Below are 27,598 nucleotides of genomic sequence, written 5' to 3'. Positions count from 1 at the left end.
TCCTAAAAGAAAACACAGGGAAAAAGCTCCCTGACACTGGTCTTGGCAATAATTTATTGAATATCACATCAAAAACTTAGGCTACAAAAGCAAAAAATAAGTGAACAGGACTATATCAAACTAAAAAGCTTTTGCACAGCAAAAGAAAAAATAAAATGAAAGTTCCTTTGAGGTGAAGCTGCAAGGTAAAAAAAAATATACACAAGTAAACACAATAAAAAGGCAACCTACAGATTTAGAAAAAATATATCAGATAAGGGGTTAATATTCAATATTTTAAAAGACCTCATACAACTCAACAGCAAACAAACATATAACCTGATTTAAAAACAGGCAAAGGACTTAAATAGATATTTCTCTGAAGATGACATAAAAATAGCCAACAGGTATATGAAATGGTGTTCAATATCACCAATCATCCAGGATATGCAAATCAAAAACACAATGAGATACTACCTCGTATCTGTTAGAATAGCTATTATCAAAAAGACAAGAGAGATGACGAGCATTTGTGAAGGTGTGGAGAAAAGGGAACCCCGGTACAACAAACCCCCAGGACGCAAGTTTACCTATGTAATAAAACTGTACTTGTATCCCTGAACTTAAAAGTTACAAAAAAAAAAAAAAAGGGAACTCTTTTTCTAGACAAGAAAAGAGAAAGGCATAGAGCAGGTCTTTTGTCCTTTGAATAACATTGTTTTCTTCAACATTGTTTCATCATAACATAGATGAGAAAAAAAAACTGAATTCAGTATACACTGTTTCACTTAAAGTCAATTTTCAACAATCTATCAAGGACATTGAGGGCTTGCTGTACACTATTGGCAGGGATGTAGATGGGTACAGTCATTACAGAAAATAGTATGGAGACTCCTAAAGAAATTTAGAGCTACTATATCCAGCAAACCTTCTTCCAGATATTTATCCGAAAAAAATGAAACTGGCACCTTGTACAGACAGCTGCATGCCCATGTTCACTGCAGCATTACTCATAGTAGCCAATATGGAGACAACCTAGGTATCCATCAATGAACAAATGAATAAAGAAACTGTGGTATATATTTACAATGGAATATTACTCAGCATAAAAAGGTGGAGATCCTGCCATTTGCTACAACATGGATGCACCTAGAAGGCATTTTGATAAGTAAAATAAGCCAGATATAGAAAGAAAAATATTGCATGATCTCACTTATATGCGGAATTTTTGTAAAGGTCAAATACATAGAGATAGAGAACAAAACAGTGGTTAGCAGCGTTGGGTAGGAGGGAAGAAACACGTAGGTCAGAAAATACAAAGCAGAAAATACGGCCGGGCATGGTGGCTCACGCCTGTAATCCCAACACTTTGGGAGGCTGAGGCGAGTGGATCACCTGAGCCCACAAGCTTGAGACCGTCCTGGGCAACATAGGGAGACCCCATTTCTACAAAAAATTTAAAAATCAGGCAAGCATGTATCATGTGCCTGTAGCCACAGCTACCCAGGAGTCTGAGTGGGAGGATTACTTGAGTCCAGGAGATAGAGGCTGCAATGAGCCAAGGTCACGCCACTGCACCCCAGCCTGGGTGACAGAATGAGACCCCGTCTCAATAAAAGAAAAGAAAATATATGGGATGAACAACTTAAAAGATCTCATGTACAACATGAGATCCATAGTTAATAATAGTGTATTGCATTCAGGATTTTTGTTATATGAGTACATTATAGCTGCCCTTGAGGGGTGGGCAGGGAATGGGTAACTATGAGAGATAAAGAATACATTAATCTGTTTCACTATAGTAACCATTTTACTATACACGTATCTCATCACGTTTATACCTTAAATATATACAATAAAACTTATTTTACAAAAAAGAAACAAAGTTATCTGAAATTTCTATACCTTAAATATACACAATAAAACTTATTTTACAAAAAAGAAACTCAAATAAATAAAGCTATCTGAAATTTCCAATGTCCCTAGCCTAGCTGCCTATGAAAAGCAATAGTAAATCCTCACTGAAGAGAGACGACAGCACCCACAGCTTCAAAATTATCTCTAAAATTTTTCTTATATTATCACTGACACCTGATATAAAATAACCTGGCATTCAAAAGGACAAGACTTGACTGAGAAACAAGAGAAAAAATGAGCACCAGAAATAGACTACTGGATAATACAGTAGTCATTAACATAAGAAAGCATATTAGTCGGCAGCATATATTCTGAAAATCAGAAAATATAAACAACACATAAATAAATAAAATAAGAGAGCATAGGCCAGGCATGGTGGCTCACGCCTGTAATCTCAGCACTTTGGGAGGCCAAGGTGAGTGGATTGCCTGAGCTCAGGAGTTTGAGACCAGCCTGAGCAACACAGTGAAACCCATCCCTACTAAAATACAAAAAATTAGCCAGGCGTGGCGGCGTGTGCCCGTAGTCCTAGCTACTCGGGGGGCTGAGGCAGGAGAATCACTTGAACCTGGGAGGCGGAGGTTGTAGTGAGCCGAGATCGCGCTATTGCACTCCACTCCAGCCTGGGCAACAGAGGGAGACTCCGTCTCCAAAAAAAAAAAAACCAAAACAAAACAAAACAAAAATAAGACAGCATAATGTGTAAGTGGAATTAAAAAATAAAATTGTACCAGAGAAAAAGAACTACAAAAAGAGCCACAATAAAACTGCAGAACTGAAAAACGAAAGAGATGAAATTAAGATCTCAATGGATGGCTTAAAAGATGATTAGACATAAATGAAAACAATTGGTAACATGGAAGTTAAAGAAGAATATGTCTAGACTGAAGTGTGGGCAAACAAAAAGATGGAAACCCCAGAAAAGAACATAAGAGACAGATGAGATATAATAAAAAGTTAAACTACCCATTTTTACAGTCCCAGAAAGAAAGAACAAAAAAGGGCAAAAACAATACGTGGAAAAGTAACAATCAAGAGTGTTTCAAAACTAATAAAAGGTAGAGCACAGCGGCTCACAGCTGTAATCCCAGCACTTTGGGAAGCCAAGGCAGGAGGACTGCTTGAACCCAGGAATTCGAGACCAGCCTGGACAACATGGCAAAACCCCATCTCTAGGAGAGACACTGTCTCAAAAAAAAAAAAAAAAAAAAAAAAAAAAAAAAAACTAATAAAAGACATTAAGCCAGATTCTAAAAGCAACATAAACCCCAATAAGGACAAATAGAAAAAAACCACACCTAGACAAATCATAGTAACACTGCTGAAAGCCAAAACCAAGAAAAAATGATAAAAATAGCCAGTAGGTTTCTTTTTTTTTTTTTTTTTTTTTTTGAGAAGGAGTCTCGCTCTGTTGCCCAGGCTGGAGTGCAGTGGCGCCATCTCGGCTCACTGCAAGCTCCACCTCCCGGATTCACGCCATTCTCCTGCCTCAGCCTCCCGAGGAGCTGGGACTACAGCTACCCACCACCATGCCTGGCTAATTTTCTTGTATTTTTAGTAGAGACGGGGTTTCACCATGTTAGCCAGGATAGTCTCAAACTCCTGACCTCGTGATCCGCCCGCCTCAGCCTCCCAAACTGCTGGGATTACAAGCATGAGCCACCATGCCCAGCCAGTTTCTTATCTTATACAGTTAAACTATACCTGCCTTAATGCCCTAATGACTTACCAATTCCAATACTACTTACTGAAGAGAAATGAAAATACATGCTCACAAAAAAAACTTGTAGAAGAATGTTCACAGTAACTTTATTCATAATAGCCAAGAACTGTAAATTAACATACCAGATACTTAGACTTGTTATAAAACTACAGGATATAAAAAAGCATGTTATTGGCAAAAAACAAACAAGAAAAAGCCCAACAAAATAGAAGATTTAACAGAAAAAGACTCACATATATTCAGTGACTTAAGAAGATGACAGTACAGAACAACAGAGAAAAGATGGTCCTTCCAATAAATGGCATTAACTCAACACGCCCAGGAAAAAAAATGAATCTTCACACACACAAACACCCTCGACTGCCCCGTCACAGATCTGATTTCAAATGTATTAAAGACTATTATGGACTGAATTGTGTCCCCACAAATTCATATGTTGAAGCTCCAACCCCAGTACCTCAGAATGTGATTGTATTTGGAGACAAGGCCTTTGGAGGTGGTCAAAATAAAATAAGGTTGTTAGGGTGGGCCCTAATCCAATCTGACTGGCGTCTTTATGAAAAGAGAACATTTGGATACACAGATACCAGAAATGGGCACATGCAGAGGATGTGTTTGTGTGCTCGACCTCATCAGTCAGGAAAACTCAAAAGGAAAGCACAAGGAGACACCACTGCACACCTACTACGATGGTTAAAATTAGTAAGACTGGTTAAGTGTTGAATATGAAGAGCAAGAGAACTCTCATACTCTGCAAACAAAGCATTCGTAATCTTAAATTTACACAGAAGTACCTACAGTGACAAGTATAAAGTTCTCTGACTCTCACATGAATATTATGTTCAAAAATATCTTACCTCTTTTTGAACAAGGCTAAATTTTTCAAGTAGTTTACTTTTTTCTTCAATTAGTCCAGAAAGCATTACAGCAAGCTTTTTCTCTCTTCCTAAAAAAGTCAAGTCAATATTACCACGAGTAAATTATTATAAGTTTTTACATCACAACGAGAGTTAAAGCAGAAAAAAGAACTTACCCACATAAAGCCGACTCCTAACCTGAAACAAATTTTTAACAAAAATTACATTAAAACAAATATGCTCTCAAATACATCAATTTATTTAACTTCTACTGCCAACTTAGAAATATGGGTTTCTTATTGCCTTTGTATAAATACAAGCCCAAAGTATTCTGTTTCCAATAAGAAAATAAATGCTGCTTTTTTTTTTTTTTGAAGACAGAGCCTTGCTCTGCAATGACACGATCTCAGCTCACTGCAACCTCCACCTCCTGGGTTCAAGCAATTCCTCTGCCTCAGCCTCCTGAGTAGCTGGGATTACAGGTGGTGGCACCATGCCTAGCCAATTTTCATATTTTTAGTAGAGACCGGGTTTCACCATGTTGGCCAGGCTGGTCTGGAACTCCTGACCTCAGGTGATCCACCTGCCTGGATCCCCCAAAGTGCTGGGATTACAGGCGTGAACCACCACGCCCAGCCTAAATACTACTCATTAAAGACTCCCTATTGAAGATTCACATTGTGAATTAGCATATTAAAGGCTCTGAAATAACTTTACTCTAAAGATATTTGTTTAATTTCATTTAACCCATTGCTCCCCAAACATATCTGACCCTAAAAAAATAATTTCAAGAAGCCCCTATTATCATATCCCCTGATGCTAATATCCAAAATAAAACAGCCTGAGAAATGTTACCATAGGGCCATAGATCTGAACTGACTAAAGAAACGGTAAACCAAACCTTTTTCTTCCTTAACCTCTCTCTCAAATAATGAAGCAGGTGGGAATTCATTTGTAAAAGGATCAGCCTTAGGGCTGAGGTAACACAAACAAGTAGAAAAGAAATGAGGACTTCAATCATCTACAGAATATGGACAGAGATAAAAGGGAAAACCTTTAAAAGACAAGATACTCTACAATGAGTGTAGATGAAGAACAGATTTCAGTTCCTCAGATTAAGGAACTCTCAAAAGATATAGAAAACCATAAAGAAATTGAAAAATAGAAGTTAAGAGATAGGGAGGTCAGAAGTAAAAGGGGCAACATCTGAAAAATAGCAGTCCCAAAAATGCATTAAAAATTTCCCAAAATTAGGCCAGGCGTAGTGATTAATGCCTATAATCCCAGAACTTTGGGAGACCAAGGCAGGCAGATCACTTGAGGCCAGGAGTTCTGAGCAACACAGTGAAACCCGTCTCTACAAAAAAATACAAAAATTAGCCAAGCATGGTAGTGCACGCCTTAGTCCCAGCTGCTCAGGAGGCTGAGGCAGGAGAATTGCTTGAGCAGAGGAAGCAGAGATTGCAGTGAGCCGAGGTCGTGCCACTGCACTCCAGCCCGGGCGACAGGAGTGAAACCCTGTCTCAGATAAAATTTCCCAGAATTAAAAAAAAGATGAAGCTGGGCAGAGTGACATGGACCTGTGTAGTCCCAACTACTCAGAAGGGTGAGAAAGGATTGCTTAAGCCCAGGAGTTTGAGGCTGTAGTGCACTATAATTGCATCTGCGAATAGCAACTGCACTACAGCCTAGGCAACATAGTGAGACCCCATCTCTTTAAATAAATAAATAAATATATATATATATATATATATACATATAAAAGATCTTACATTAAAAGATTCCAGTTGAGCATGGTGGCTCGCACCTGCAATTTCAAGACTTTGGGAGGCTGAGGCAGGAGGACCACTTGAGCCCAGGAGTTTGAGACCAGCCTGAGCAACACGAGACCCTCATCTCTTTATTTTTGAGACAGGGTCTCTCTCTGTCACCCAGGCTGGAGTACAGTGTCGCAATCATGGCTCACTGCAGCCTCGACTTCCCAGGATCAGGCAATCCTCCCACCTCAGCCTCCTGAGTAGCCAGGACCACAGATGGGTGTCCTCATGTCCAGCTAATTTTTGTATTTTTTGTAGTGATGGGGTCTCACTGTGTTGCCCAGGCTGGTCACAAACCCCTAAGCTCATGTGATCTTTCTGCCTTGGCCTCCCAAAGTGCTGGGATTAGAGGTGGGAGCCACAGCACTGGGCCTGACTCTGATTCCCGACCCTCATCTCTTTAAAAAAAAAAAAAAAAACCTCTGAATCCCTATGTAGCTTCTAACTTGTTTACTTAAAAAAACAAATATGTTTCTCATATTATTCGTTCAGCCCAGTGACAAAATGAACATTCTTAGTATAGCACTGGTTACTTACCGATCTAAAACTTCTCCACAAAAAAAAGAGAACAGCAAAAAATCCAACAACAGCTGCACATATCACCAATTCCCATGGAAAACCATAAGGATTAGAATTTGGTCTCATACCTTCAGGCAGTGCTGCCACAACCTTCAAGATAAAGAAAAGTAAGTTCTTAAAAATGCACTTTTGTTAAAAATATTGATTACAAACATAGGTACAAGTTTATGTGGTCAACACAAAATGGGCTGCCAGACTAACACCAAACAGAAGGTATCAGAGTACATTTTTTTGTCAACTTTCAATCACTGTCGCCAAGTAAAGAACAGCAGTATGGTGAAATGCAATTATCTTCAAACTGGAGTTCTACAGAGGTGACTTAAAGCTTCCAAGGATGAGAATAAGAGAAGGCCAAAGAAAAAAACTGACTGAACTGGGGTTCAGGTACTGTTACCCTGATTTCAACCAGTTCAGGTTTTATCTGTAAAGTATAATCAGTTCCCCAATATACAATTTCCCTACAGGAAGAAAAAATCAATTTGCAGCTTTAAAAATAAAAAGTTTGATTCAAAGCCAGCCTGGGCAACAAAGTAAGACCTGTCTCAAAAAATAAAAAAAAGTTTTGAACACCACTGGATAGAGCTTTGGGTTTGGAGTTTGAATGTCTCCACCCTACCTCTGTGAGTCCCTTCTCTTATGTGTAATGAGAATAATGCTGTCTGAACATGCCAGATAGGTGCTCAATAAAGGGTAATTACTTCTATTATCTCCTCCAAAGACCCTGATCTTCTGACCATGGCCTTTCCACATTACTTCTCCCTACAGCAGACCTTCAGCACAACACAGCCTAAGGCTTTTGCTGTTGCTTCTATATTTCACCTTTCTCTGGGTCAGCTCATTACTCATCCTTACCTAATGGGGTTATTCTGCTCTTTGTTACCAGGCCCAAGATATTACTTGATCAAAAAGAAAAGGGGAAAGGTAACGGGAAAAAAGAAAAATGCCATTTTAAGAACAATCTGAAGTATGATCGGGTTTGATTCTTTTCAGGCTTTAACCCAAAACCTCTACAGCAAATCTTCCTTGTAGGCCCTTTCTGCCTATAAGAACAGTGTTTAACAGTTATTTTCCTCTCCAAAATCTTTTATAACTCTAATCCAAATATGTACTCCTTCCAAGGTACTATCTATACTTCATTAACCTGTACCAAACAAACGTGATTATACTTCTAAAATATATCCCTTTACCCTGATCTCTGCTTCCGCCTCTCCCTACATTACCCTAGGTACCAGTTCACAGAAATCTAATATCATTACAGGCAATTAATGATAAAAAAAATAATTATTTTTGCCATTGGGGAAAAAAGGCATTCAATACACAATACCAGGGAGAAAAGTTTTCTGCACAGTTTACACATTTTCTGAGCATCTTACTTTTAGCTAACGTATTCAACACATAAGATGCACACTACCTCAAAAACTGTGTAATCAATATGACCTATGATACTCTACTCTAAAAGGCAATTCCAAAAGCATCTCTCAGATCAAATACATAAGTATCTTTAGTACAATAATATTTCTTAGATTCAATCACATTTTATCAGCTCTTCTCTTCTAAAAGGATATGGTAAATTCTAGTTTAAAGCACTGAGCTAGGGCCGGGCGCAGTGGCTCATGCCAGCACTTTGGGAGGCCAATGTAGGCGGATCACATGAGGCCAGGAGTTTGAGACCAGCCTGGCCAACATGGCAAAACCCTGTCTCTACTAAAAATACAAAAATTAGCCAGGCATGGTGGCAGGCACCTGTAGTTCCAGCTACTAGAAAGGCTGAGGTGGGACAATCACCTGAACCTGGGAGGCAAAGGCTGCAGATCGCACCACTGCACTCAAGCCTGGGTGACAAAACAAGACTCTGGACTCTGTCACAAAGGAAAAGAAAAAAAGGATTAAGGAAACACAGAAATTAAGGAATAATTTTTTTAAAAAAACTTTTTTTTTTTTTTTGAAGACGGAGTCTCACTCTGTTGCCGAGGCTGGAGTACAGTGGCACTGTGTAGGCTCACTGCAACCTCCGTCTCCTGGGTTCAAGCAATTCTCCTGCCTCAGCCTCTTGAGTAGCTGGGATTATAGCTGCCCACCACCATGCCCGGCTAGTTTTTATATTTTTAGTAGAGACAGGGTTTCACCATGTTGGCCAGGCTGGTCTCGAACTCCTGACCTCAGGTGATCCACCTGCCTTGGCCTCCCAAAGTGCTGGGATTACAAAAAAAAAAAAAAAAACTTTAAAAAAATAAAATAAAATAAAGCCTTGCGCTGGTTAGATCTGGTAGACTGGAGAAAAGCAAAGAATCTGCGTCTTGGCCAGGCACGGTGGCTCAGGCCTGTAATCCCAGCACTTTGGGAGGCCAAGGTGGGCGGATCACTTGAGGTCAGGAGTTTGAGAGCAGTCTGGCCAACATGGTGAAACTCCATCTCTGTCAAAAATACAAAAATTAGCTGGGCATGGTGGCGTGAGCCTGTAATCCCAGCTACTCGGGAGGCTGAGATACAAGAATTGCCTGAACCCAGGAGGAGGCTACAGTGAGCCAAGATCACTCCACTGCACTCCAGCCTGGGTGACAGAGCAAGACTCCATCTCAAAAAAAAAAGAAAAAAGAAAACTGAGTTCTAAAGGATTCATCTCAAATTCATTGCTCTGGTCTAAATTATTCCAGCTTTCTCAAGGAGATTCTTCACTCTTAAATTTTATCTACAACATAACACCCTATCTCACAAAAACACAGAAAGAACAACCAAATTTCTCAAATATCAACAAATATAATACAGAATTACACGTAATCTGATAAACTGGAATTTAAAGGGTGATGGGTAACCCCTCCAAGAATAACCCTCCATAAAATACGGTAGTGATTAATCACAGAACACTTAAAATCTATTCCATTTCCAAAACGTGAGTACTAAAAGAATTCAAGATCAAGCAGCTTTAAAAAAAATCAATTAGTCAAGTTGATAAAATATACTAAGAATAAACTAAAATTGTTTTTCATCTAACTTCAAACATGATATATATTAATAACAAAAAGAATGTCAACATGCAGACCCTGTGAATACTTGACTACAACACAAAGTTCCACGAAGGTACACCTCTCCAAGATAAAATATTAACACCAATCACTCTCAAACTCTTCCCAAACATAGAGGAGGAAGAAATACTTCCTAACCTATTCTGTGAGGCCGGTATGTACCCTAAAAGCCAGACAAATACATCACACAAGAAAAGAAAATCACACACCAGTATATCTTATGACTACAGATGCAAAAATCCTCAAAAAAAATTGACAAACCAAATCCAGCAACATGTGGGATTTATCCCAGATATGCAAGGTTGGTTTAAAATACAATAATCTTATAAACCATGTTAAGAAAATGAAGAGAAAAAAAAACACACATGATCATCTCAACAGACACAGAAAAAGCATTTGACTATATCTAGCACCCTTTCATAATCAAAACATTCGACAAAAATTAGCCAAGCATGGTGGCACATGCCTGTAGTCCCAGCTCCTCAGAAGGCCGAGGTGGGAGAATCACCTGAGCCTAGAAAGTCGAGACAGCAGTGAATCATGATCATGCCACTGCACTCCAGCCTGGGCAACAGAGTGAGGCCCTGTCCCAAACAAACAACAACAAAACAAAATATACTCAACAAAGTACGATTTGAGGGAATTTCCTCAACCTGACAAGGAATATCTATGCAAAACCTACAGTTAACAGCATACTTACTGATGAAACAAAAAAAGACAGCTTTTCTCCTAAGATCAGGAACAATAATGTCCGCTCTATCAACATGTATTCAACATTGTAATGGAGATTCTAGCCAGAGCAATTAGGCAAGAAAAATAAATAAAAGGCATCCAGACTGGAAAGGAAGAAGAAAAACTGAAGATGGCATAATGCTATTCTATATATAGAGAAAATCCTAAAGAACCTATAGAAAAGTTATCAGAGCTAGTAAGTTTAGCAAAATCGCAGAATACAAAATCAACATAGAAAAATCAGTTGAATTTCTATGCAATAGCAATGAGCAACCTGAAAATGAAATAAAGAAAATATTTTCATCTATAACAGCACCAAAAAGATTAAGATTATTAGGAATACATTTAACAAAAGAAGTGCACACTGAAACTACAAAATATTGTGGAAAGAAACTAAGGTAGACTTAAATAAATGTAAAGCCAATCCATGTCCATGGGCTGGAAGACTACTTTGTTTGAGACAGGGACTGACTCTGTCGCCCAGGCTGGAGTGCAGTGGTGCGATCTTGGCTCACTGCAGCCTTGCCCTCCCCAGGCTCAGATGATCCTCCCACCTCAGCCTCCCAAGCAGCAGGACTACAGGCACATGCCACCTCGCCCAACTAATTTTTGTATTTCTTTTAGAGACAGGATTTTTAGAGTGGCAGGAGGCAGCCAAATGCCTAGGCAGATAGGGGCAGGTCTCTAGTGAAACCCCAACTTCAAGCCAAAGACAGTTTAAAGCTTGAAAGCCAAGCCACAAGGTAAATCCTTGGACCAGACTGAGAACTTGCCTTCTTGTGTGGCACACTTTCCTCTGATTGATCCCCAACTTTCACCTACTTTACATTTACCTACCCTTTACTAGTAAGTTTTCTTTTTCTTTTTTTCGAGACGGAGTCTCGCCCTGTCACCCAGAATGGAGTGCAATGGCGCAATCTCAGCTCACAGCAACCTCTGCCTCCTGGGTTCAAGCGATTCTCCTGCCTCAGCCTCCTGAGTAGCTGGGATTACAGACGCACGCCACCATGCTCAGCTAATTTTTTGTATCTTTAGTAGAGACAGGGTTTCACCATGTTGGCCAGGCTGGTCTCAAACTCCTGACCTCGTGATCCACCCCCATCAGCCTCCCAAAGTGCTGGGATTACAGGCATGAGCCACTGCACCCGGCCTCCTAATTAGTTGTCTACATTATCATGCCTACCTTTGAGTGGTGTCTTTGCTTTAACCTTTTTTGCATACTCACAAACCAATCAGCACGCACTCCCCATTCTGAGTCCATAAAAGGCCCAGACCCAGCCACACAGGGGGACTTTCCCGTCTTCTGGTAGGGGAACCACCCCCTGCATTCCCTCTTTGCTGAGAGCTTTCCTTTCACTTAATAAATTCTACTCCACTCACTCTCTGGGGGCCGCATGCCTAATTCTTCTTGGTTGTGAGACAAGAACTTGGACCTAGCTGAGCTAAGGAGCAGAAAGACCACAACAGTTTCACCAAGTTGCCCAGGCTGGTCTCGAAGTCCTGGGCTCAAATGATCTGCTCACCTTGGTCTCCCAAAGTGCTGGGATTATAAGCATGAACCACTGCACCCCGCTTGGAAGACTTAATATTATTAAGAGAGCAATACTCCCTAAACTGATCTACAGATTCAATGCAACCCCTATCAAAATTCCAACTGCCTTTTTTGCAGAAATGGACAAACTGAATCCTAAATTCCTAAAACTGAATTCCTAAAATTTATATAGAAATGCAAGGGACTCCACATAGCCAAAACAAGATTGATAAAGAACAAGAATGCTGATAAACAAAAACAACATTGGGGGACTCATACTTCCCTACTGTATCTTACTACAAAGCAACAATAATCAAGACATTGGGTAAAAAAAATGTTTTAAAGATAACGTAGTAATGACATAGGGACAGACACAGACCAATGAAATAGAAATGAGAGTCCAGGAATAAACCCTTAAATTTATGGTAAATTATTTCCAACAGTATTAAGACAAATCAATGAGGAAAAAACAATTCTTTCAAACAAATCATACTAGAATAAGCCAATAAGTATCCACATGCCAAGGAATGAATCTAGACCCATTCTTCATAACATATATGAAAACAAAATCACTCAAAGTGGATTGAAGAACTTCCTGTAAGAGCTAAAACTCTTAGAAGGAAGCATAACTGTAAATGTTTGTAACCTTGTCTTAAGCAACGGTTTCTTAGCTATGACACCAAAAGCACAAGCAACCAAAGAAAGAAAAGATAAATTAGACTTAATCAAAATTTAGAACGCTTATGCTTCAAAGGACACACCAAGAAAGTGAAAAGAAAATGCATAGAATGAGAGAAAATCTTTCTAAATCATTTATCTGGTAAGCATTTAGCACCCTAAATGTATAAAGAATGCTTATAACTCAACAATAAAAAGACAACCCACTTTTTAAATGAGCAAAAGGAAATGAATAGACATTTCTCCAAAGAAGATATAAACAATAAGCACATGCTCAACATCATTAGTTACTAGGAAAATACAAATCAAAACAACCACAAGGCCTCGTGTGGTGGCTCACATCTGTAATACCAGCACTCTGGAAGGCTGAGGCAGGAGGATCCCTTGAGGCCAGGAATTTAAGGCAGCAGTGGGCTATGATCACACCACTATGCTCCAGCCTGGGCAACAAAGCAAGACCCCATCTATTAAAAAGCAAAACAAACAAACAACAACAACAACAAAAAAAAAAAACAGAGTGAGGCCGGGCACAATGGCTCACACCTGTAATCCCTGCACTTTGGGAGGCCAAGGCGGGTGGATCACAAGGTCAGGAGATCGAGACCATCCTGGCCAACATGGTGAAACCCGTCTCTACTAAAAATACAAAAATTAGCCAGGTGTGCTGGTTAGTGCCTATAGTCCCAGCTACACAGGAGGCTGAGGCAGGAGAATCGCTTGAACCTGGGAGGCGGAGGCTGCAGTGAGCCGAGATCACGCCACTGCACTCCAGCCTGGGTGGCAGAGCAAGACTTGGTCTCAAAAAAAAAAAAAAAAAAAAAAAAGAGTGAAATACCACTTACTTGTACACCCACAAGGGTGGCAATTAAAAACAAAAGAAAACAGAAAATCACAAGCATTGGAGGGGATGCAGAAAACTGAAATCTTCATAAACTGCTGGTGGGGATGTAAAATAGTGTGACCTCTGGAAAACAATTTGGCAATTCTCAAAAAGTTAAACATATGGTAAATATGACTCAGCAATTCTACCCCAGGTACTTACCCAGGAGAACTAAAAACGTATATAAAAACTTACAGAGCAGCATTATTCATAACAGCCAAAAAGTATTAATAATCCATATGTCCACCAACTATGACATAAATGTGATATATTCACTCAACGGAGTATTTTTTCACCATAAAAAGAAATGAAGGGCCAGGCGAAGTGCCTCACGCCTGTAATCCCAGCATTTTCAGAGGCGGAGGTGGGCAGATCAGTTGAGCCTAGGAGCTCAAGACCAGCCTGGGTAACATGGAGAAACCCTGACTCTACAAAAAATACAAAAAAAACTAGCCAGGCCTGGTGGCATGTGCTGTGGTCCCACCTATTCAGGAGGCTGAGGTGGGAGGATCACCTGAGCCGAAGAGGTCTAAGCTGCAGTGAGCTGAGATCGTGCCACTGCACTCCCCCATGGGTGACTGGGGTGAGACCCTGTCTCAAAAAAGAAAGAAAAACGAAATGAAGCTCTGTTACATGCTACAACATGGATAAGCCTTGAAAACATGCTAAGTAAAAGAAGCCAGACAAAAGGCCACATATAGTATGACTACATGACACATGCAAAATAGACATGTTCACAGAGACAGAAAATAGATTAGTGGTTGTCAAGGGATGAGGGGTGGGAATTAAGACTGCTAATCAGAAAAAACAAACAACCCCATCAAAAAGTGGGCAAAGGACATGAACAGACACTTCTCAAAAGAAGACATTTATGCAGCCAAAAAACACATGAAAAAATGCTCATCATCACTGGCCATCAGAGAAATGCAAATCAAAACCACAGTGACATACCATCTCACACCAGTTAGCATGGCCATCATTAAAAAGTCAGGAAACAACAGGTGCTGGAGAGGATGTGGAGAAATGGAAACACTTTTACACTGTTGGTGGAACTGTAAACTAGTTCAACCATTGTGGAAGTCAGTGTGGCGATTCCTCAGGGATCTCGAACTAGAAATACCATTTGACCCAGCCATCCCATTACTGGGTATATACCCAAAGGACTATAAATCATGCTGCTATAAAGACACATGCACACGTATGTTTATTGCGGCACTATTCACAATAGCAAAGACTTGGAACCAACCCAAATGTCCAACAACGATACACTGGATTAAGAAAATGTGGCACATATACACCATGGAATACTATGCAGCCATAAAAAATGATGAGTTCATGTCCTTTGTAGAGACACGGATGAAACTGGAAAGCATCATTCTCAGTAAACTATCACAAGGACAAAAAACCAAACACCGCATGTTCTCACTCATAGGTGGGAATTGAACAATGAGAACTCATGGACACAGGAAGGGGAACATCACACTCCGGGGACTGTTGTGGGGTGGGGGGAGGGGGGAGGGACAGCATTAGGAGATATACCTAATGCTAAATGACGAGTTAATGGGTGCAGCAAAACAACATGGCACATGGATACATATGTAACAAACCTGCACATTGTGCACATGTACCCTAAAACCTAAAGTGTAATAACAAAAAATAAATAAATAAATAAAAAATAAAAAAATAAAAAGACTGCTAATCAGTACAGAGTTTATTTTCTGGGGTAATAAAAATGTTGAACTGTGCTGACAGTTGCATAACATAGTGAATATACCAAAAAAGCACTGAAACGGACATTATAAAAGGATGAATTTTATGTTGTGTGAATATATCTCAATACAAAATAATTTTTAAAAATAAAAAAAAATTTAAAGCAGAACAATGTTGCGCCATCCTAGCCCCCGGGCCAGGGTACTCGCATTTAGCAAAGAAAAAAAAAAAAAAAAAAACTGTGCAGGTGAAGATACAACGCACCAGACTAGAGAAAACTGCAAAATCTGGCTGCATTTCTCCATGTCTCTGTAAATTGGCAGTCCTATAAAAACTAAATCTTAATTATTATTGTTTTTAGTGAAGAAAGGGAAATATACTTCTCTTTCTATAAACCCTACCTCCATGAATAAGTTACCACAGCCAGAAACCTGGGAGTCCTTCTAGATTCCTTCTCTCTCATCCCTCACATGCAATCAATAAAGTCAAACATATTTCAGCTCTTAGAGGCTATTTCTCCACACAGTACCCTCTTTCCTATCCCTACTACTGTCACCTCTCCCTTAATCCCTATTTCAAGTTTTGTTTCCCTGACATCTAATCTACATGCTACTATCAAGAAGAGCTTAAATTTTAAACCAAAAGTCTAACTACGGAAAAGCCTTCAACAGCTCTCCAACACCTACAGCACTTGGAACCTACTTACACCTCCGGCAAGCATCATTGCACATCACTCCCTAAGCCCACTTTACACTCTAAGTAATACAGCTCCTAGTTCCCTGCACACACTGTGCTGTTTCACGCCTCCTCTGCTTAAGTTATTTGCTCAGCCTGGAAAGACTTTCCTAACGCTCAGGAAAATGTAATCTCTCCCACTCCTCCATTTCCCAAGCACTTTGTGTGTATGCTTAGGTAAGCACTTCATCAGTTTCTACTTCGTACTATTTTTTTTTTGTCTTCTCTCTCTTAACAGACAACATGATGCTAGCGGCCAAAACTAAGTCTTACTCCATTTAGAATCTCCATAAAGGTACTCTCTTCTTATTAAATACAAACATATGCATATGCACTAGACAAACTATGAACTCAAACACCATGGCAACACTACCTTTAATTCACATAACAAGAAAACATAATTGTTACGTGAATTAAATTCATAATTGTTATGTGAATTAAATTAAAAATAATTGCCTCAATAATTAAGTGGTCTTTTTAAAGATTTAATCCAGTTTTTAAAAACACGGCGACATAAATGCTCCTACACATATCAACAAAGATACCTAGAAACACTTAAGGAGAAAAATCTCTACAACCTAATTATAAACTAGACCTGAAAAAAAAAAAACAAAATTTGAACACTGGGAGTTTACTATCTCTAGACTGTACATTAACAAGACAGAAGCGAAGAACAATCTCACTCACAGGAGAGCATCTCAAAAGGGCATTCTGTACCAAAAAAAAAAAAAAATGCAGAATCAAAATTTCAACTCCCCGCCCAACCTCAGGTGTCCTTTCAAGGTTCAACGAGAAGTTACATCACTAAATGTGACTAATTTAAAGGAACAGTCCTCAAGTTTCTCACAGTCGAAGGAACCACGTGTCTCTGCTCAAAATAAACAACATAGCGGAGAGGCTAATTAGTTTTAGGAATCGGGAAACATTTACATCTTTGCAAACTCCAGCTATGCAAGTGCTTTCTTCACCTTCCCAGAGCCCCAGGTCCTCCTCCATCACACAAAAACCACTCAAGCGCCCTACGAGCCTGACTACTGCCTCGAACACAGGCCGGAGCCGGGCAGCAGACGAGGACTGGCCTCTGGACCTCCGACCACTGCGGCTTAGACCCCAAAGCCGTTCTACTGCTTCCTTCCCCCGGCGGCTCCCGCGACCCCTGCGCCACGTAACACTCATCGCGCCTGGACTCACCCTGCGTAGCTCCTCCAGGACCAGCCCTAAATACGGTTGAGGGGTAGCCCCGGGCTCCTCCATAGCGCCAAGGCTGCTCTCGTGGTCGCCACAGTAACCCCGGCCTGTCGGGGCCACAATAAACGGCAGAGAACACACAGCCTTTGGTCCGGAACCCGAATCCGCACCCCGCAACCGGAGCGGACCACTGCGGAGCCGGCTCCGGGGGGAGCTGGGGGACGGGGGCACCCACAGGCCTCACAGGCCTACGCTGCCCATCCCGACCCTCTTGTTATACTTTACATCCTGAGGCAGCGCAGGTCCGAGCCCGACCCGCACAAGCCTGCGACGTACCCTGTCCTCGCCACCCCACCCCTCGGTTTGGTTTCGGCCGGGCAGCCGCGAGAAGGCGGGGAGGCGCCGACGGCCGCAAACTTCCCCTTCTTCGCGCAAGCTTCGCAGACGTGTCCCGGTCGTTCGCTCTTAAAGGGGCCGGCGCTCTACCTAGCGAAGCCACCCATCCCTGGTAGTGGAGAGGCTTGGGACTAGAGGATAGGATTCAGCCTCATACTCTGCGCTGTCGTGTGAGCCGCACAACCCCAAAGACTAGGGCTATGTCCCAAGGTCCCCCGCCTCGGGCGGCCGCGGTGGCGGCGGCGGCGGCGAGGCTTCTCCTAGAGGCGTCTCGGCGCAACCCCGCCCCCTCGACCCAGGGGCCGGCGCCAGGCCCAGCCCCAGCCCCGACACCCAAGGCTTTCCTTCCGCAGCCTAGCTGGAGCCTGCCGTCTGCGCCCTGCAGAAGTCCTGACGGCGGCGTACCCCGGAGACCCCGGCAGCCCTGAGAAGCCAGCCGCCGCCGTCATTCCAGTGAGAAAAATGGCCTGCGGGGCACGCGCCGGTGCGCCCTGCCAACCATGTCCGGACTTTGGACTTTGGACAGGAAGGCGTCCCGGCTCAGCTGTGGTCTGGTCGGAGTTTAACCCGTCCCACGCAGGAGAACCTCGATCGGGTTTCCTCGCTTACCTGAGTCACCTGGGCACTTGTTAGGCCCAGCTGTCTTCAGTTCCATTAGCGCCCAGTTACCCAAATGCTAAATCAAACCCCCGTAGACCTTGGCCTGGCGCGGCGCGTGCTGTTTTCCTCCGAGAAGAGGAGCTAAAAGTAGCACCTCGCCTTCTAAATTTAGGACCCTATTTTTAGGACCGTCGAATAAAGTGCCAAGTGCTGGATTTGTTCGTAGGAGACGGTTTTAGCTGACGTAGGTGTAAAGGATAACCCGTCTCATATATATGTCTTCCTTGCCAGCATAATCATTCTCATTATATTCTGCCTTCTCACTGAAGTCTTTGGTGAAGCAACTCAAAAAGGAGCAGATATTTCCTCCTAAACAAATCACCCAAAAGAATTCAAGAGATGAACAAAATCTTAAATCCTTGGGAAATTTTCCTGATGTAACCTCTTGTAGCAACGAATTGTTATGCCATTTAAAAAATCAAAAACTGGCCCAAGTTCACAGCAAGTGATTTTTCAGGACCAAAATGCAGCCTAGCTTTTCAGAACTCGGATTGCTATTTCTCTTTTGCCACATCAGCCTGAGGAGTTTCAGGAAATGCTAATATCAGAGTAGCCGAAATTGCTTAGTAATTCTCCATTGTTAAGGTATAAGGTATTACACAACTTTCATACGTGTTAGACAGTGTGTATTAAAATTACACTATGTGAATAGTTTATTAAAGTCAAAACAGAAGCATAATCAAACTTTTATCTTTAGAATTTCACAGACTCCTAGAATAAGGTGTATGCCTCAATTGGAACATTGTATTACTCAATAAAAATTTTTCAATGTGTCTGAACATTTTCAGGAGACTCCAGAATCATTTTCAGGTTTTAGAACTTGCAAAAAACAAAAACAAACAAAAAAAAACCTCCCTTTGCCCTCCCTAAGTCACTCTATGTCCCTCTCCAATTTTCAGCAATTACCATTCCAAATATTAAAAATACTAAGGACAGGATAAAATGAAAAAAAAAGAAAAATCCAAGTTTCCCCCATAGCAAAAACACAGTAAAGCTTAACAAACTTAGTGCAAAATTCCAAACCTCTTTTTTTTTCAGTATGCTTAATAGTTACAAACTCACCTCTTCCTCTGGACTCTTCAATTCCATTTCTTGAAAAGCTCATACTAAAATTTCCTAACATGTAAATAAAGTTCTACCAGGCACCTCATATCCTGGAGAAAGATTTCAGATTCTAATATATCCTGCACTCTTCTGTTTCCACACTGTGATCCTGTTTTGACAATTTGTGTGGTAAAGGGGTGCTACAGGTGGAGTTGTGACTACCAACCCATAACCCAATTTCATGGACCTCACTCGTTGTTAAGTATATATATATACTCACACACATATATACGCACCTATATATGCTTTTTAAATGTCGTACATATTACTACCCTCTTACAATCTATAATTGAAAAGAAAAATCCTGAATTTGATAACTGATAAAAACTAAAATGTTTTATTCTATAGCCTATTCATATAGAGTACATGATCTCTATCATTTAAAAGGTACTCAAAGACTGTCCTGCATAAGTAGACATGGGATTTTTTTGGTCTTATATAGTACCTGTTTTAAAGCAGATGTTAGAACAAATGCTGTTAGTGTTTGTGATAGATACTAGAAAACAACCGAGGACATCGGAAACATGCTAACCAGTAAACTTTGTTCACAACCTAGACAATGATTTCCCCATGAAGGGCCCCATTGCACAGCTGTAAGTACTAGTTACTCCCTTTTAATTAAACAGGCAGTGTCACAGACTTTAAGATTTACTCCTTTGGAAGAAAATCAAAATTGTGGAGCCACATCTTTAATCTCTGTACTAATGATGTAAGAGTTGTTCTCAGAACAGGTAGTTCAATCAGGAACTACCTGTTGAACAATAGCTGGGTAATTTCCATTGTATGTTCTGTGAATAAATGAAGCATTCTACTTAAGAGTATATAAACGTTAGAACTCAAAGAGCCTCCTCAATTGTAAAATAGAAAAAAAAGTAGTGTTAAAAATAGAACTACAATTCGACCCAGCAATGTCATTACTGTGTATATACCCAAAGAAAGTAAATTGTCGAACAAAAGACACATGCACTCTTATGTTCATCGCAGCACTATTCACAATAGCAAAGACATGGACTCACGCTAGGTGCCCATCAATGGTGGAATGGATAAAGAAAAGGTGGTACATATACACTATGTAATACTATGCAGCCATAAAGAATGAAATCATGTTCTTTGCAGCAACATGGATGCAGATGGAGGCCATTATCCTAAGTGAATTAACGCAGAAACTGAAAACCAAATATCACATGTTCTCACTTATAAGTGGCAGCTAAATCTTGGGTACATACAGACATAAAGATGAGAAAAATAAACACTAGGGACTCAAAAATGAGGGAGGGAGCAGGTCAAGGACTGAAAAACTACCCACTGAATACGATGTTCACTATCTGGATGACAGAATCAATAGAAGCCCAAATCTCAGCATCACGAAATAACCCTTGTAACAAACCTGTACATGTACCCCTTGAATCCAAAATAAACATGGAAATAAGAAAGGAAGGGCCGGGCGTGGTTGGCTCACACCTATAATCCCAGCACTTTGGGAGGCCAAGGTGGGCAGATCACTTGAAGTCAGGAGTTCCAGACCAGCCTGGCCAACATGGTGAAACCCCGTCTCTACTAAAAAATACAAAAAATTAGCCAGGCATGGTGGTGTGTACCTGTAATCCCAGCTACTTGAGAAGCTAAGGCAGGAAAATCGTTTGAACGCAGGAGGCGGAGAATGCAGTGAGCTGAGATCACAACACTGCACTCCAGCCTCAGTGACTGGGTGAAACTCTCAGAAAAAAAAAAAAAGAAAGAAAGAAAGAAAGAAAAGAGAGAGAGGAAAGAAGGAAGGAAAATAAAGGAAAAGAGAAAATAAGAGGGAAGGAAAGGAAAGGAAAAGAAGAAAGAAAAGAAAAGAAAGATTCTGGGCATGATGGCTCAAGCCTGTAATCCGAGCACTCTGGGAGACTAAGGCAGAAGGATTCCCTTGAGCTCAGGAGCTCCAGACCGGCCTGGGCAACATAGTGAGCTCTCGTCTCTACAAAAAATTTAGGAAAAAAAAACAAAAAAAATCCACCAAGATCAAGTTGGCTTTATCCCTGGGATGCAAAGCTGGTTCAGCATATGCAAATCAATAAACATAATCCATCACATAAACAGAACCAAAGACAAAAACCACATGATTATCTCAACAGATGCAAAAAAGGCCTTTGACAAAATTCAACAGTTCTTCATGCTAAAAACTCTCAATAAACTAGGTACTGATGGAACGTATCTCAAAATAATAAGAGCTATTTATGACAAACCCACAGCCAATATCATACTGAATCAGCAAAAACTGGAAGCATTCCCTTTGAAAATTGGCACAAGACAGGGATGCCCTCTCTTACCACTCCTATTCAACATAGTGTTGGAAATTCTGGCCAGGACAATCAGGCAGGAGAAGGAAATAAAGGGTATTCAATTAGGAAAAGAGGGAGTCAAATTGTCCCTCTTTTCAGATGACATGATTGTATATTTAGAAAACCCCATTGGCTCAGCCCAAAATCTCCTTAAGCTGATAAGCAACTTCAGCAAAGTCTCAGGATACAAAATCAACGTACAAAAATCACAAGCATTCTTATACACCAATAACAGACACACAGAGAGCCAAATCATGAGTGAACTCCCATTCACAATTGCTACAAAGAGAATAAAATACCAAGGAATCCAACTTACAAGGGATATGAAGGACCTCTTCAAGGAGAACTACAAACCACTGCTCATCGAAATAAAAGAGGACACAAACAAATGGAAGAACATTCCATGCTCATGGATAGGAAGAATCAATATCATGAAAATGGCCATACTGCTCAAGGTAATTTATAGATTCAATGCCATCCCCATCAAGCTACGAATGACTTCCTTCACAGAATTGGAAAAAACTACTTTAAAGTTCATATGGAACCAAAAAAGAGCCCACATCGCCAAGACAGTCCTAAGCCAAAAGAACAAAGCTGGAGGCATCACGCTACCTGACTTCAAACTATACTACAAAGCTACAGTAACCAAAACAGCAACGTACTGGTACCAAAACAGAGATATAGACCAATGGAACAGAACGGACGCCTCAGAAATAACACCATACATCTACAACCATCTGATCTTTGACAAACCTGACAAAAACAAGAAATGGGGAAAGGATCCCCTATTTAATAAATGGTGCTGGGAAAACTGCTAGCTATATGTAGAAAGCTGACTGGCTAGCCATATGTAGAAAGCTGAAACTGGATCCCTTCCTTACACCTTGTACAAAAATTAATTCAAGATGGATTAATGACTTAAATATTAGACCTAAAACCATAAAAACCCTAGAAGAAAACCTAGGCAATACCATTCAGGACATAGGCATGGGCAAGGACTTCGTGAATAAAATACCAAAAGCAATGGCAACAAAAGCCAAAATTGACAAATGGGATCTAATTAAACTAAAGAGCTTCTGCACAGCAAAAGAAACTACCATCAGAGTGAACAGGCAACCTACAGAATGGGAGAAAATTTTTGCAATCTACTCATCTGACAAAGGGCTAATACCCAGAATCTACAAAGAACTCAAACAAATTTACAAGAAAAAAACAACCCCATCAACAAGTGGGCGAAGGATATGAAGAGACACTTCTCGAAAGAAGACATTTATGCAGCCAACAGACACATGAAAAAATGCTCATCATCACTGGCCATCAGAGAAATGCAAATCAAAACCACAATGAGATACCATCTCACACCAGTTAGAATGGCGATCATTAAAAGTCAGGAAACAACAGGTGCTGGAGAGGATGTGGAGGAATAGGAATGCTTTTACACTGTTGGTGGGACTGTAAACTAGTTCAACCATTGTGGAAGAAAGTGTGGCGATTCCTCAAGGATCTAAAATTAGTAATACCATTTGACCCAGCAATCCCATTACTGGGTATATACCCAAAGGATTATAAATCATGCTACTATAATGACACATGCTCATGTATGTTTATTGTGGCACTATTCACAAGAGCAAAGACTTGGAACCAACCCAAATATCCATCAAGGACAGACTGGATTAAGAAAATGTGGCACATATACTCTATGGAATACTATGCAACCATCAAAAAGGATGAGTTCATGTCCTTTGCAGGGACATGGATGAAGCTGGAAACCATCATTCTGAACAAACTATCGCAAGGACAGAAAACCAAACACTGCATGTTCTCATAGGTGGGAATTGAACAATGAGAACACTTGGACACCGAGTGGGGAACATCACACACTGGGACCTGTCATGTCAGGGGGGAATAGGAGAGGGATAGCATTAGGAGAAATACCTAATGTAAATGATGAGCTAATGGTGCAGCAAACCAACACGGCACATGTATACATATGTAACAAACCTGCATGTTGTGCACATGTACCCTAGAACTTAAAGTATAAAAAAAAAAAAAAAACCTAGCCAGGCATGGTGGCACATGCCTGTAATCCCAGCTACTCAGGTGCCTGAGGTGGAAGGATTGCTTCAGCCCAGGAGGCTGAGGCTGCAGGGAGCTGTGATAGGGCCACTGCACTCCACCCTGGTTGACAGAGCAAGACCCTGTCTCAAAAAATAGAAAAAAGAGGGAGAGAGAGAGAAAAGAAAAGTGCTAAGGGGAATAAATTTTCAAAAGACATCCATTAAATTTTCAGATTACTCTTGCCAAGGCTCCTTGTGGAGATTTGAAAGAGATACTCTCCCTCTCTTTCCATCATTGAATCAGGAGAGTCAGTATACTAGTAGCTGTCCACAATCTGCCTCCTTGGCTGGGCAGTCTGGACTGCGCAGAACTGCTTTTCTAGATTCCTCCTCACTGGTCAGGGCATCTCTGAAGGAAAGGTAAGAGCCCCATTCGGGGGCTTACAGACAAAACCCCCATCTCCCTGGAACAGAGCACCTGGGGGAAGGGGCGGCTGTGGGCAGAGCTTCTGTGGATTTAATCGTTCCTGCCTGCCAGCTGTGAAGAGAGCAGCTGATCCTAACAAGAGGGATTCTATCAGCACATCGCACCTGCTCTGCTAAGGGGCAGACTGCCTCCTCAAGTAAGTTCCTGACCCCCTGCGCCTCCTGACTGGGACAGACCTCCCAGCAGGGGTCGGCAGACACCTCATACCGGGGAGCTGCGGCAGGCATCAGGCCAGTGCCCCTTGATGAAGTTTCCAAAGGAAGGAGCAGACAGCAATCTTTGCTGTTGTGCAGCCTCCACTGGTGATACCCAGACGAACGGGGTCTAGAGTGGACCTCTGTAAACTGCAGCAGACCCGCAGAAGAGGGGCCTGACTGTTAGAAGGAAAACTAACAGACAAAGCAACATCAACATCAACATAAAGGACCCCCACACAAAAACCCCATCCAAAGTGTCACCAGCCTCAAAGATCAGAAGTAGATAAATCTATGAAGATAACCAAGAACCAGCACAAAAACGCTGAAAATTCCAAAAACCAGAATGCCTCTTCTCCTCCAAATGACTGCAAGTCCTCTCCAGCAAGGGCACAAAACTGAACAGAGAATGAGATTGATGAATTGACAGAAGTAGGCTTCGGAAGGTGGGTAATAACAAACTCCTCTGAGCTAAAGGAGCATGTTCTAACCCAATGCAAGGAAGCCAAGAACCTTGATAAAAGGTTACAGGAACTGCTAACTAGAATAACTATTTTAGAGAGGAACAAATGACCTGATGGAGCTGAAAAACACAGCATAAGAACTTCGTGAAGCACACACAAGTATCAATAGCTAAATCAATCAAGAGGAAGAAAGGATATCAGAGACTGAAGATTAACTTACTAAAATAGGGCGTGAAGACAAGATTAGAGAAAAAGGTATGAAAAGGAACAAACAACACCTCCAAGAAATATGGGACTATTTGAAAAGACCAAATCTGTGATTGATTGGTGTACCTGAAAGTGACGGGGAGAATGGAACCAAGTTGGAAAACACACTTCCAGATATTATCCAGGAGGACTTCCCCAACATAGCAAGGCAGGCCAACATTCAAATTCAAGAAATACAGAGAACACCACTAGGATATTCCTCAAGAAGTGCAACCCCAAGACACATAATCATCAGATTCACCAGGGTTGAAATGAAGGAAAAAATGTTAAGGACCCCAGAGGGAAAGGTCAGGTTACCTACAAAGGGAAGCCCATCAGACTAACAGCAGATGTCTCTGCAGAAATCCTACAAGCCAGAAGAGAGTGGGGGCCAATATTCAACATTATTAAAGAAAAGAATTTTCAACCCAGAATTTCATATCCAGCCAAACTAAGCTTCAAAAGTGAAGGAGAAATAAAGTCCCTTACAGACAAGCAAATGCTGAGGGATTTTGTCACCAACAGGCCTGCCTTACAAGGTCTCCTGAAAGAAGCACTAAATATGGAAAGGAACAACTGGTACCAGCCACTGCAAAACCACACCAAAATATAAAGACTAATGACACTATGAAGAAACTGCATCAACTAATATGCAAAATAACCAGCTAGCATCATGACGACAGGATCAAATTCACACATAACAATATTAACCTTAAATGTAAATAGGCTAAATGCCCCAATTAAAAGACAGAGACTGGCAAATTGAATAAAGAGTCAAGACCCATCAGTGTGCTGTATTCAGGAGACCCATCTCACGTGCAAAGACACACACAGGCTCAAAACAAAGGGATGGAGGAAGATTTCCCAAGCAAATGGAAAGCGAAAAAAAAGCAGGAGTTGCAATCCTAGCCTCTGATAAAACAGACTTGAAACCAACAAAGATAAAAAAAAAAAGGGCATTACATAATGGTAAAGGGATAAATGCAACAAGAAGAGCTAACTATCCTAAATATATATGCACCCAATACAGGAGCACTCACATTCATAAAGCAAGTTCTTAGAGACCTACAATGAGACTTAGACTCCCACACAATAATACTGGGAGACTTTGACGCCCCACTGTCAATATTATGACAGATCAACGAGACAGAAAATTAACAAGGATATTCAGGACTTGAACTCAGCTCTGGACCAAGCCGACCTAATAGACATCTACAGAACTCTCCAACCCAAATCAACAGAATATTTTTCTCAGTGCCACATAGCACTTATTCTAAAATCGACCACATAATTAGAAGTGAAACACACCTCAGCAAATGCAAAAGAATGGAAATCATAACAGTCTCTCAGACCACAGTGCAATCAAACTAGAACTCAGGATTAAGAATCTCACTCAAAACCAACTTGATTACTGTTAAAGCTCAGATAAGTTTTCTTTCTAAAATTTCTTGAATTGTTGCTTCCTTCTCTTCATTTACCTTCTCTCCTTCTCGAAATTCTATTCTTGGCATAAGTCTCTCGGCTTGTTCTATATTTTCTTTTTTACTCATAATTTCTATTTATGTTTATTTTCTTTTTAGATAGTTTCTATATTTGAACTTTCAAAACACTTATTCAGTTTTCAGTAGTGCTGATTCCAATTTCTTCACATTTTTGGAATCTTAAAAATTAAAAATCATTTTTTTCCAAAACCTTTTGCTTTCTCATAATTTCTTTGTTACATTTTTAAAAAGCTGCCTCCTTTAATTTTCCATTGCTTTTGATGTGATGGAATCATTTAAGAAATATCATTTTAATTTTCAAAAGATAAATGTAGTGTTGATCCCTAGTACTTGAACATTACAAAGAAAGTATATTCTGCACAAAATCTACCTGAAACTACAGTGAATTGGAAGAATTACCTAAAATATTTAGACAAGAAGAAAAGGAAACCTTTCACCTAAATGTAACTGGAAAATTGCTTAAATTTTCCATTTACTACAGCTATTCGAATCTATATTATGGGTGCTTAATAGATACATTCGGATTATTAGAGTCCTAGATCTAGCAGGAACTCCCAGATTATTTAGTCTGAAGATTATGAACCTAAAGCCCTGTAGAGACCAAGCAGTTGACATAAATGTAGGAAAATGGAGAGTCCCTGTCTATGTAAGCAAGCACTAACCAACTTGAGTTTCTTTTTGCTCAAGAAAAATTGGCAACTATGTATCACAGTCTTCTACTTTTTCAAGAGAACCCAGAAATTCAGATTTTAATAAGAGCTCACCTTTTAAATGTTGACAATTGAATCCTAACTTTCTTAGACAATACAAAG

General features: G+C 40.7%; 1 protein-coding gene across 7 annotated transcripts in view; it reads right to left on the bottom strand.

Annotated features, from left to right (window-relative positions):
• MIA2 (MIA SH3 domain ER export factor 2) overlaps positions 1–27,598 on the bottom strand; it is a 122,470-nt gene that overhangs the window by 66,132 nt on the left and 28,740 nt on the right. For 4 of the 7 annotated variants that reach the window (XM_058429482.1, XM_032179586.2, XM_058429481.1 and 1 more), the window contains 3 exons: positions 6,831–6,962; positions 4,653–4,674; positions 4,477–4,565 (listed from right to left, as the gene is read on the bottom strand). In XM_058429482.1, coding sequence (XP_058285465.1) covers positions 4,477–4,565; positions 4,653–4,674; positions 6,831–6,962 — 243 coding nt within the window. Of the gene's footprint in view, positions 1–4,476; positions 4,566–4,652; positions 4,675–6,830; positions 6,963–17,352; positions 17,974–27,598 lie in introns of those variants that run through there. The other 3 variants (XM_032179592.3, XM_032179590.2, XM_058429484.1) reach the window with 2 other exon arrangements.

This window comes from Hylobates moloch, unplaced genomic scaffold, assembly GCF_009828535.3.
Source record: "Hylobates moloch isolate HMO894 unplaced genomic scaffold, HMol_V3 SCAFFOLD_16, whole genome shotgun sequence".
Lineage (NCBI taxonomy): Eukaryota > Metazoa > Chordata > Mammalia > Primates > Hylobatidae > Hylobates > Hylobates moloch.
Note: the sequence above shows the minus strand (reverse complement) of the source record. Positions and strands in the feature narration are given on the sequence as shown.